Consider the following 12482-nt stretch of genomic DNA (forward strand, 5'->3'; position numbering starts at 1 on the left):
AGTGGTAAAACCGTCCTTACGTTCTCGGTATTGATTGGCAGGGCTGACAGTGATTGGCAGCGGTTGCCGTGGCAACGCTACAACGACACTCCGCAGACCAATAGAAAAGCGAAACAAAATGTTTCAATGCTGCACTCACTGTGGATTTAGGGGAGATATTATGAGGCTGTTGTCATTAGGGCGATTGCTGTGGAATCGCTGAATCTTGACTCGGCGGTGGTTGGCTCTCGCTCGCTCTCTCCCCCTCTCCCTCTCTGTCTCGGGCTCGCTCTCTGCGCGCGCGCACCGGGCCGCTCGCCTTCCTCCCTCTCTATGTGGCTGCGCGGGTGTGTGTGTGTGTGGATGTGTTCGGGGTGTGGGTGTCCCTTACGCCCTTCCTCCTCCCCCTCCTCCTGCTCCCCCCTCCTTCCCTCCTCCGCCTCCCCCCTCTCCTCTCCCTCCTCCTGGTCCCCATCGCCCCTCTCCTCCTCTTCCTCCCCTCTCTCTTCCTCTCCCTGAATTTTCTCCTCTCCTCTCAGGTCAGTCCATGGTGTTCCGCTCCCCCCTAGACCTCTATTCCTCCCACTTCTTGTTGCCAAACTTCGCCGATTCTCACCACCGCTCCCTACTTCTGGCGAGTAGCGGCGGCGGGAACGGCTCGGGAGGCGGCGGCGGCGGGAACGGTGTGGGAGGCGGCGGTGCTGGCGGAGCGGGAGGCGGCGGCGGCGGCTCCAGGGCCCCCCCGGAAGAGTTGTCCATGTTCCAGCTGCCCACCCTCAACTTCTCGCCGGAGCAGGTGGCCAGCGTCTGCGAGACGCTGGAGGAGACGGGCGACATCGAGCGGCTGGGCCGCTTCCTCTGGTCGCTGCCCGTGGCCCCCGGGGCGTGCGAGGCCATCAACAAGCACGAGTCGATCCTGCGCGCGCGCGCCGTGGTCGCCTTCCACACGGGCAACTTCCGCGACCTCTACCACATCCTGGAGAACCACAAGTTCACCAAGGAGTCTCACGGCAAGCTGCAGGCCATGTGGCTCGAGGCGCACTACCAGGAGGCCGAGAAGCTGCGCGGCCGCCCGCTCGGCCCGGTGGACAAGTACCGCGTGCGCAAGAAGTTCCCGCTGCCGCGCACCATCTGGGACGGTGAGCAGAAGACGCATTGCTTCAAGGAGCGGACTCGGAGCCTGCTGCGGGAGTGGTACCTGCAGGACCCCTACCCCAACCCCAGCAAGAAACGCGAACTGGCGCAGGCCACCGGCCTCACTCCCACACAAGTAGGAAACTGGTTTAAGAACCGGAGGCAGCGCGACCGCGCCGCGGCGGCCAAGAACAGGTCAGTGGCGGGGGCCCCGCGGCCTGGCTACCGTCTCCGGGGACGGGGAGGGGGAGATGGATGGAAAAGAGGCTTGAGCGGACAGGAGGCAGGAGGCGAGCGGCTGCCGAGCGCGCGAGAAGCCTAGACCTCTTGGTCAGTTTGGAGAAAGTTTCCGCTTGCCTGGGAGCGCGGAAGAAGGGCGAGTGTGAACGTATGGGCTGTTTTTGCCCTGAAGGGGCTCTTGTCAGTGTGGAGAGTGTGTATGAGGCCCTGAGTGTCTATAACCTCTGGGTCGGGTCCTTGGGAGCCTTAGCCCCGCGCCGCACCCGCGCCAGCCTTATCAGCCCGGGATCCGGCTCTGGGCTCTGCTGGAGCCTGCAGACAGGGAAGGAAGGAAAGAGCTCCTTACCAACTGGCTGTTACTTCCACGCACTGCAAAAACCCTGGGAGGAATCCACAAACGTCTGAGAGAGGAAATTAAACTGGGTCCCTGCCACAAAGGGGAAAGGCCGGGGTGGCCACCGTGCAGCAGGCCTGTTCCCAAGGCGTTGCAAGTTGTCTGACCAGCAACTGGAGACCAGGCTGGGAGTGGAGCGGGTGTGGGTGTCGGTGCAGCCCTCCTGCCTTAGCCAAGGAACATGCCGTTGGTCCACTAAGTTAGGGAATAAGCAGGAACAGAAGTTGCCTTGCTGCCCCGGCAAGTTGGCCACAAAGTCACAAAGTTGCACTGGGCTTAATCTGTCAGCAGAGCTGGGCCTGGGGGAAGTAGCGAGGAAAATAAAGAAGTGGAGAGGAACTGGGGAAGGAGAGAGTTGTGTGAAACCCCGAGGGAAAGCCTGTATCCCCGAGCCCGCCTGGGTGTGCCCTGGCCTAATGCACTGCAGGGAGCCAGGCCGCAGCTGCTGACAGCTGCCTGGGCTGCGGGTTGGGTGTGAATCCCTGGAGGGAGTGAGTGTTTCCCGGTTTAGGTGGCCCAGGCCTGAACCTTTGGCCCTCTCACGCATGCCCGTGCAGCCAAATTTTCGTCTGATGAGGGCAGCGCCCAGGACCAGGGGAAGGCCTCCTTGTGGGGAGAACTCCAGAGAGACTAGGTACTGGCAGCCTGGAGGGGGGAAGGGGCAGCCAAAGACGGCTCTACAGTCTCCTCCTGCCTCCTCTGTCGCCTGCTTTCTCTCTCGCTCGTCTTCCCCCGCTGTTCTGTTCCCAGCTTCACCATTTTCTCTTCCCCCGATCTTGCGCTCTGCTCAGGGATCCAGAGAGCAAAGCCAACCGGTCCTCCACGGGAGGACCTCCAGTGAGCTAGCACCCGGCAGCTCTGGATTTGTGCTTGGGGGAGCTGAAGCCGGAGGCAGGGAGGGGATCTGTCTGCTCCAGGGACAGCCAGCTGAGTCTGAAGAGTCCCGGGGGCTGGGGAAGTAGAAACATCCTGCCTCTCCCTGACTTCTGCCCCTTTGGGGCTGGGCCTCTTTCACAGCAAGAGCCCCGGCCTCCCCAGGCGGCCGGCCTGGGGTTGGACCTCTTCCTCCGAGGCCCACCCTGATTTGGGAAGCTTTGGGAGACCCCAGAGAACCCCGGGGAAAGGGAGACGGGAGCCCAGACCGCGCTGTGGGAGGCTCTGCTGCGCTCGGGATCAGCTAGGTGCCGCAGGAGGGGGATGAGCGTGGAGAGCGGAGTCAGGGGGCGGTGGCGAAGGGCACTGGGTTGGGGAAGGCGGAGTAGCTCGGGTTGGTGGGGTGCAGGGGGCGGCAGGCTCGGCTCCCGGCAGCGCGGGCTTGGGGTGGAGGCTTGTCGGAACCGGGTCTTGGGGCCGCGGTGTCAGGGCGCGCGCCGTTTTCTGTCTCCCGCAGGCTCCAGCACCAGGCCATTGGACCGAGCGGCATGCGCTCGCTGGCCGAGCCCGGATGCCCCACGCACGGCTCGGCAGAGTCGCCGTCCACAGCGGCCAGCCCCACCACCAGCGTGTCGAGCCTGACGGAGCGCGCGGACACCGGCACCTCCATCCTCTCGGTAACCTCCAGCGACTCGGAATGTGATGTATGATACCCAAGGCCGCCCTCTTCCCCTCTCCCCGCTCCTTCCCCTCCTCCTCCTTGACCGCCTCCTCTTTCTCCTCCACCCCCAGAACAAACCGAAATCAGGATACACAATCATACACACACCTAAACACACACACACACACTTCCACTCCAGCCAAAAATATATAAAAACCAAGAAAAACAACAAGTTAAACGCAAACCATCAACAGCTCCCAACCACCATCTTCCACCACGGCCACCCCAAAGGACCGCGACAGCCAACAGACAGTCACAAACGCTGATACGGCGGGCAGACAACGTAAAAGAGGTGACAATTGTATACTTTCTAGGACAAGCACGGCTTCTCCTTTCGGTTCCCACGGACCCGGCACCCCACCTGCATGACGATTTATTTGTATCTGGGAAAATACTCTCTCTAGTTAAAAACGATTAAAAAAGAGTCGACTATACAGAAACGACCGCCACCACGACGACAAGACGCCAAAAGCAAAACAGACAAAAAGAGAAGAAAATAAAACCGCTATCTCCGTTCGGAATTTGTTTAAAAAAAAAAAACAAAACTCCTCGAGAGGGAAATAGCAAATGTTTCTCGCCTTTTGTTGCTCTCTCTCTTTTTTCCTCTCTTGCTCTCTTTCTTTCTCTGTTTTTAAGTCCAAGTATTGGTCAAACAAAATGCAATCTTCTGTTTTTTGTTCAGCAGACAATCATTTTCTTGTTAAGCACCTTTTTCTCTCCACTCTGTCACTGCCTGTGTGGGTACTGGTTATAAATGTGGAAAAAGAATAGTTATGACTGTAACAGATTTTTATTTTTATTTCAAAATTTTATATGAATTATGTATATCTTAATGATCGGTCATTTTCCCAGTTTGTAATATATGTGTAGAAATTGCCTGTATATGATATTGCTTTTTCTCCTCTCCCTTTCTCTTTCTTTCTCTCCCACCTTTTTCCTCCCTCCCCACTCACCTGTCTCTTTCCTTTTTGGGGTTCCCCTCCCACTCAATGTTCCTGGCGTCGACTTGGCAGTCAAGGCGTGGCCTGGCGGGCTGGGTGAGGAAGAGGGACCCTGTCGCTTGCAAAGCGGAGAGTGAGACTGTAGTATTCTTATGCAAAAGCTATTTCAAGTATTTCTTAGCTGCTTTGGAGGTATCTCTCACTCCCCGTAGGGCGCTTTTACTGTTATCTTAACTGCGTGTTTATCTATATGTAAAAACTTTCTAAAGCAAATACAGTATTCTCCATTTTCTTATCACTCCCCGGAGACTGGTGTTTTTGTCCACCACTGTGCCGCAGCCCCCGGGGTGCAGCGGCCTGGCCTTTGCTTCCACTCCCGCTACGCAGCCACTGAAGCTGGGGCAGAATTTTAAGGCTGAATCTGAATTTTTTCCTGGAGAAGGGGAGGGGGTGGAAAGATGGGAACAGGCCCTTAGGAAAAGACCCAAAGCTGAATCCTGAGAGAAAAGGCAGAGACGGTGCAGGGAGAGGGGACTACAGCCAGTTTCTTTAGCACCAGATGCCAGGCCTAGATCCCCAGGAACTGTAGCCTTGTCTTGGCCCCGGTGGGTCTTTGGGAGCCATTTGGTGTCTTTTGGTTGTTAGTGCCTTTTTTTTTTTTTTTTAATTTAAAGGGGAAATATACAAGGTCGCCAAATGCAAGCATAAATCTAGAGTGGAACTGATAGGTTTTGTCTTCTTTACGGGGGGGTTGGAGGTGGGGGGACTACTGTAGGCTGGGTGAGGAGGTAGTTTGAGGAGTTTAGGGCCTAGAATCAGGATGGAACCCCTCCTTACCACCCGTGTGTGTGTTTATGTGACTGTATGACTTGGCCTTATGGCTGTCTGTCTCCTTGAAATTTCTGTCTTTCGGGATCAACTAGAGTCTCTCGAACATTTCAGAGTTAGGTACTTTAAATTGAATCCGCCCTCTGCCCCCTAAATCTCTGCATTTTGCCAACCAGTTTCCTTCTGACCCCAGGCCTCCCCGCCCTGCACAGGGTGGAGGGGTGAGTGTGGGGGCCCACACCTCCCTGTGATGGCCTGGCTGGGTGCCTCTGCCGCTCTGGTGCTCTGGGCCAGGTCGATCTGTGCCCGAGGAGGAGCCAAAGAGGTAATTTCTGAAAACTTGCCTTCACTTGAAAGTCCTATTTCCAGAGCAAGGAGGATTAAGAAGAAACGTGCCTGGAATTTTGCGCCAGTTTCCAGACTAATTTTGATTTCCGATTTCCTTTTGTCCCCATCCTTGGCAGTACCATGGCGTTGATGTGGGGTGGGCTTTGCAGAAAGGCGGCCAGGATAGGAGATGACCTGGGCGCAAGTGGGGGGCCTTGTGCACCTAGGGCTCCGGCTTGTGTGGAGAAGGTTCCCGCCTGCATCCTTACTTAGAATCAGGACATCGTGACCACAACCACCTTGAGAGCTTCCTAGTTCGGAGGCCTGGTATGCCACTATCAGCATCTCTACTTGTGTTCACTGCCTGGGGTCGGGGGGAGGGAATGTGCCTCATGAAGCCATATTTCTGGCAGTAGTGACCCAGGTGGTAGGCATTTGGGGAAAGGGCTGCCTGGATTCTGTTCAGCCTGGGCCTCTGATCAGATGCACAGAATAATGTCTGGGGTTGTGGGGCTCTGTCTCTTCCTATCGTTTTCAAATGGCCTGTCACATACCTGACCCAGACCTTGGGCCTGGAAACCCAAGGCGTGGCTGCTTCAGACAGTGTCTGGATGTGTCTGGATGTACCCCACCCAACAGACCAATTAGAAGTGATGGGTGGACAGAAAGACTGGGTGCTACTGGAGGATGACCCCTTGAAAGGCCTTGACTGGTGACACTAGGGAGCAGATGCCTTTTTATATGGGGACAGAGGGCAAACCAGTGGAATTGAAATGCTTCCTTGTCTCAGCATAACTGGCAGAGAAAGCATTTGGGCATTCAGTTCCCACTCCTCCTTTTCCACTTTGTCCTCGGGGGCCCAGGCCCCACATGGTGTCACCAGCCCGCTATCTGTCTGGCTATCTCTCATCTCCTCATTTCTGCTAGGTCTGTACAGACACCAGTACTCCACTCTGCACTGTCTGACCTTACCTATGGATTCCCTGCAGGACAGGCATGAATGCTGGTTGTGAGTGGTGTGGATGTGTGTAATTCTGAAAGCTGATTTCCACCATTCAGTCAAGTTCTCTATATAAAGGTGTGCATCTGTTGTGATGTTTGATGTCAAAGTGTGTACACTGAGTCAGTGCGTGCCCTGTGTTTTCATGCCTATTGCCTATAGTGTAGGTATTTTGGGGTGGCTTGGGCAGTTTTTGTGTCCCTAGTTCTGCAAGGAGTGGGTTAAGTACACCTACAGGATGCTGTGTGTACAGGAGTTTCTGTGCAGTGGACAGGTATCTAGTGAGTCTTGAATCTGGTGTGGACATGTGTGGGTTCCGTTGTTCTAGTCAGTGCACCAGGCAGCTGCCCACCCCTAATCCACCTTCCTGTCTCATTAAGGAATGGGAGTCCTGGTGGGTCGTCTCTAATCAGAGGGTGGAGGGAGCCAGGCTCTTCTACTTCCGCAGTCCACCCTGTACCCTGACATGTTTGGATGTTACACTGGATTTGGCCCCTGCCCCTTTAAAGATTAGAGAGAGAGGGAAAGAGACCCCTTTCTGGACAGATCTCTCCTTTAATCGGCTGCCTGCCCCTTCTCTTTCTGGGTCCCTCAAAGCCACAGCCAAGGCAGTCAGTGTCCCAGGGGTCGTGGGGGTAGAGCTCAAGGGCAAGGCCTGGCTGAAGCCCTGCTGGGGAAAAGCCATCGCAGCTGCTGTAGGAAGTCTCTACCACCTGGGAATGTTGCAGATTGTGCCCTGGCAAGGGGAGTGTGTGTACTTGCTCGGCAGACTGGGTAAGCAGGACCCAAAGTTCATCTGCCCTCCTCTGTCTGGACCCGTGGCAGCCCAAGGGCCAGCTCCACCCCAAGTGTGCTGCCCTGGGGGCACCCTGCCTGAACTCGGTGCACTTCCCCTCTGGCGCCCCAGCCAGCACACTCAGGCTGGAAACCTTCCCTGTGTGCTTGGGCCTGTGGCGGTACCTGTAGCTAGGGTGTGATGGACTTAAAGAACTGCCAATTTGGGAAGATTTTCTTTATTCCTGCCCTCCTCAAAGAAAACAAATGGCGATCCGGGATTTGCCCTGGAAACCTGAACTCGCAGAGTGGGATGCAAAACCAGGAAAATCTGTATCAAAGTCATTGACCTCTAGAAGCTGCCTGCCTGAAGAAAGATAGGTCATTCCACCTCCTTTCCAGCCTGCTCACCTCTCCCTCCTCAGCCCTGCCCCCAGCTCTGTCCTGAGCCCCCACCAGGCCCCTCTTTTGGCCCTCCTCGGATCCTGCGGAATCGACTGCCCAGTGCCAGTGCAGTTGATTATCCCTGGCGAGTCGTACAGCTGATTAAAATGAAGTGACCTGGAAGCTGCCACAGCGCAGAGTGGGAATGCTGATCAATAGTGCGATTGGAGGCACAAGAGCCTGGCTGGCCTGGGATTGGGGTTGGAGGCCGTGGGACTAGCCAGGGATGACTGGACTTGCATGCACAGAGGGCTCCAGTGATCACTGGGAGGGCCACGCCCAGGCCTAGGTGAACCAACTGGGGGTAGAACTCAAACCCTAGTGTGGGCTGTGGTGGTAGAGTGGCCCCCTCAGCTTCTTCTGAAAGGAGAATGGGTTAGCCTGGAATACTGTGGACCCAGCTCATCGCTCAGTCGCTAGAGATCACAAGTCTGTGGAGCGCTGGGACTTGGCTTTTCCGAGCAGGGGCTGCCTCTGTCTCTTCTCCCTCTTCCTCTCTTTCTCTGTCTCCTTCCCTGCCTAGGTCTTTGTGTGGCTGTCACCTGAGGCACCCACTGCCACCTTGGGGAATTTCCCTCAAGCTCCCCTAACCCCTTTACCCCCAAGAACTGTGCTGAGATGTCCAGCCCCCTGGGATGCTTGCCCCAAGTTCTTGGGCTCAGGCCTACTCAACTTCCCACCGCCTGGGCCCCTTCCGGCCCCAGCTGAGCTGAGGCTCCACTGTCCCAGTGCCCTGGCCGGGCGGGTGTCTGGCCTATGGGAGGGCAGGAGGGAGCTGGGAGGAGGGGAGCAGTGTTAGCCGGCTCTGATTTCTCCGGTCAGCTGAGCACAACTTTCCATTCGGGTGTATTCATGCAGGGGCTGATTGAGCTGGCTGTGTCGGGGCGGGGCTCTGCAGGAGCAGGCAGGCACAGCCAGCCTGACAGAGGCTACACCACACACACACACACACACACACACACACACACACACACTTATCTACATAAATATACCCCCCCCCCCATGTTAGGCACACACTTCAACTCCAAGCCATATCATCACAAACCCAGTAGAGCCTCTGCCTTAGGCATCCGCGTGCCCTGAGAGCAGTTTCCCAACGTGCGTAAACCTTCCCAACACAACACAGGGCCTGCCTGCCTTTCTGGTTTCCTCTTTAGATATTCCATATCAGTTCTCAGACACAAACACAAGAACCCTTCATTCTCCTCCCCTGCAGGCACACTCTCCAGGGTGTGCTCACTCCAAACTGCACAGATGCACACAAACGTGGTCAGTTTCATAACTGCATCCTCCTATGGAGCGGTGCAGAGCTATTCACACCGCAAAAGAAACACATCTGCATATAATAGTCTTCACATCAAGAACATTTGGCATGGAGCCTGTGATGCACAGTGGACTAGGGCTCACCAAAAGTTCACATCAGAGAAGAGGAACAGGTGAGCAATCCATACAGTCAGAGAACACAGCCACCACACATTTTCCAGAAAACACATGGAGGATACACAGAGGAACCCTCCAGACATACAACATACATGCGGCAACCCAAAGACATAATAGAAATGCCACTGGGAGACACTGCAACCTCCAAACTTCAGTCTGACTCCAGGTACTTGAACACCACCCATTTGCCCAGCCTCACCCACTCTCGCCGCACACCCATACACGCGTGTGCACGCGCATACACACACACACACACACACACACACACACACACACAGAGCCTTCCCACTCTCCTGCGCAGAACAGAAGCAGGGTCTCCATTCCCAGCAACAACTCCACACTTTTCACAGAGAAGCCCATGAAGCTCACGGATTTATACACGCACTTTTTTTTCGGAAAAGGGAAGGGCCTTAACCTGCAGGAGTCTAACCCTTCAGACACTGAGGATGTTACAGAACGTGCTGGCAAGAAAGGAAGGCACACGGAAAGTCACAGACACTTGTATGCATAGCCTCCGGCTCTCACTGCCGGACTCGAGAGAGCCTCTCCGTGGGGTTGGAGTCGTTCTACAGACCTCCAGAGCGCAGGTGTTCTCCCCTAGGAAAAGATGGGCTTGGGGCCAAGGATAAGTTCTTGGACCTCTAGAGGTGAAGCGGGGCGGGGGTGGGGGGGGAAATGTACTCAGCCCAGGAATCTCAACAGGTCTGAGGGGACCGAGGCAAGGCCCAGCGGGGAGGGGAGCCCGGCGGTGTCCGGGGGCAACGCGGTCCTTGGAGTCTGGGAGGCTGCAGCCTGGCTCTGCGGGATGCTCTCCGCTCCTCTCTGGCCGGCTCCCCCTCCCAGCCTTCTTGGCGCTCTCTGGCGTCGGGCCTTTGTCCCGGCTTCTCTGGCTCGGACTCCGGCTTTCTTCTTTCAGGCCACTGGGAGGCGCTGTGGCCGAAGCCCCCGCCTCTCCGGGCCAGACGCCCCAGCTCCGCAGCCTCGCCCCAACCTTCCCTCGGGGGATCCCCGCGGTGCTGGGCCGTCCCGGGCGAGGGCCCGGCTGTACTTGGGGAGGCAGCCTGGAGCCCTTCCAGGCCGGCAATAGCTTTAGTTTGTTGGGTTTTGAGATGACTATTTACCATCATAACTAATTTGCGACCTTTATTAAACAGAAATTCCTAGCAGGGCCCCTTGATGGCTGAACGCGCTGCTAATTAAGGGCGTGCACACCTCTGGCTCGGTAGCCCGCGCCCCGCGCCCCGCGCCGTCGCCTGCCGCTGCCCTCGCCAGGTCCGGGTCCCACTGGCGCCGCAGGGTCAGGTTGGACTGGGGGGCAAGGAGGGTCCGAGGTACGCCTGCGGGTTTTTGGAATCCAGGCCCTGGCACCACAGCCTCTGAGATGGAAGAGGCTCTGATTCCACGAGAAGGAAAAACTGAAGCTCAGAGAGGGCCGCGGTTACTGTCACAGCTGGCCTGCCCCTCAGCCCGTCACCCTGTGTCTCTAATGCCCCCCCCGCCCCCCCGCCCCCCCCGCCCCCCCGCCCCCCCCGCCCCCCCCCCGCCCCCCCGCCCCCCCACGCCCCCCCGCCCCCCCACGCCCCCCCGCCCCCCCACGCCCCCCCGCCCCCCCACGCCCCCCCGCCCCCCCCACGCCCCCCCGCCCCCCCCCACGCCCCCCCGTCCCCCCCACGCCCCCCCCGTCCCCCCCACGCCCCCCCCGCCCCCCCACGCCCCCCCGCCCCCCCCACGCCCCAGCCTTCCTAGCCATTGCACTCCGGGTAGCTGAGGAAATACTTTCCTAAGAACCTTAGGTGGGCTCAAAAGATGAGGAAAAATGGGAGAGAAAGGAGTTGGGAAGGCCCAGGGGCAGTGGCCCTAGGCTCTGCCCAACTGGAGGCACCTTCTCTTAAGCTCCTGAACTTGGACATTGCAGGGAGGTAGCCCCAAGCAAATGCTCCTGCTTCAGGGCCCAGTTGGGAGAGAAGCACCCAGCAAAGGGCAACGGGCTGGATTCCCAGGAAGCCCAGAGGATGAGTAGGATTTCATCAGGCTCCTCCTCCAGACTGGACAGGGCTCTGCAACAACCACCAGCTCTTCCAAGTGGCATAGGACTCCATGATGTGTGTTTGGATGTGAAGTGTGTGTGTCCATGTGAACTTTGATGAGTGTGCAGTGAGACCCTCCACATTCCCCCAAGATGCAGGAGAAATACTGACCTCGTGCCCTTGTGACACCTCTACCTGCATATGTACCAGAGGGGGAGGGATATTGTTGAAAGTGATGTATGCTTTGGATACCACTGCATCCAACTTAGTCCAAAATAAGAACTGAGTGGGGAGGGAGAGCCAAAGCACAGTCAAGCCTTGCACTAAAGTAACTCACCGTGGAGTAACTCACAGTTGAAGTATCACTGAAAAACCAACAGACGCACTTAGGGATTGCATACGGAGCATTTTGGGAGGCAACTTGGAGATTAATTACAACTTTGGAGTGTTCCAGCAGAAGAGATGGCTTTGACCAGAAAGATGAATTGTACTCCCTGGAGGAGATTCCAGGCAGGAACAGTAGGAGCAAAGGCATGGAGGAGGTTGGATTCCAGCGCTGAACAGTCATGTGTCAGGTGCCCACGTGCATGGGAAGCTGGTAATGGAATCTGAGAGAAGGGGGTGGGGGGCGGGGTGGGTCTGGATCCAGCTCAAGGTCAGGTAAGTTGTGTTGCTTTGCTCCCATGGGTACTGGGGAGCCAAATAAGGCTTTATGGAGAGCTTTAGAGATCACACTCCGCTCTGCTTCAAGACTTTGAGGGAGTGAGGCTGTAGGCTGGAAGGCAGGTCAGGAAGCTATTCCCATAGGTAGGCAGGAGCTGAAGGGGACGACTGAGCTCAGGCTGTCTGGCTGGTTGAAGACAGTGCCAAGGAGGAATGAGGGTCAGTGGGAGACCTCTGGGCTCCCTTGATGATGTGATTTCAGCGTTGATCCCAATTTCATAGATCTGTGATGAGGTCCCTGTTCTCACCTTCTAACTCCAGAAGCATCATGACCTTCAACTTCTTAAAAGGCTCACACGTTCTCCTTACAGGAGTTCTATGGGTGGATCCCGAGGGCCAATCAGAGCCGTGTACCTTTCTCGGAAACCCTTCGCCTCCCCAGAATGTTAATGGCCAGGTCTCCTCCCATACCCACCACCCGTCTGCCACTCCCCAGCAACATTCGCTCCGAGTGGGAGGGGTGCTAGGGTGAGGGAGTCGCTGGTGGGGCCCGAGGAGAGCAGCACACTAGGTCAATGGGAGGGCGGCCTGGGCGCAGGGTCCCAGAGAGTCAGACATGGAGCAGAGGACCCAGGACTCACGGGCCTGGAGTCTTCCTCTTACCGCGGCAAGCTCCGCGTAACGTCTGTGCGCCCTG

At 56.9% G+C, this 12482-nt stretch overlaps 1 protein-coding gene across 1 annotated transcript; it reads left to right on the plus strand.

The window, feature by feature from the left end:
- Positions 1 to 526: 526 nt before the first annotated feature.
- Positions 527 to 3330, plus strand: SIX3 (SIX homeobox 3). The gene is made up of 2 exons (XM_052649322.1): positions 527 to 1308; positions 3138 to 3330. Exons 1-2 carry the CDS (start codon positions 527 to 529, stop codon positions 3328 to 3330), a joined length of 975 nt encoding a protein of 324 aa, XP_052505282.1.
- The last annotated feature ends 9152 nt before the right edge of the window (positions 3331 to 12482 follow it).

Source organism: Budorcas taxicolor, chromosome 11 (genome assembly GCF_023091745.1).
Source record: "Budorcas taxicolor isolate Tak-1 chromosome 11, Takin1.1, whole genome shotgun sequence".
NCBI classification, from domain to species: Eukaryota; Metazoa; Chordata; class Mammalia; order Artiodactyla; family Bovidae; genus Budorcas; species Budorcas taxicolor.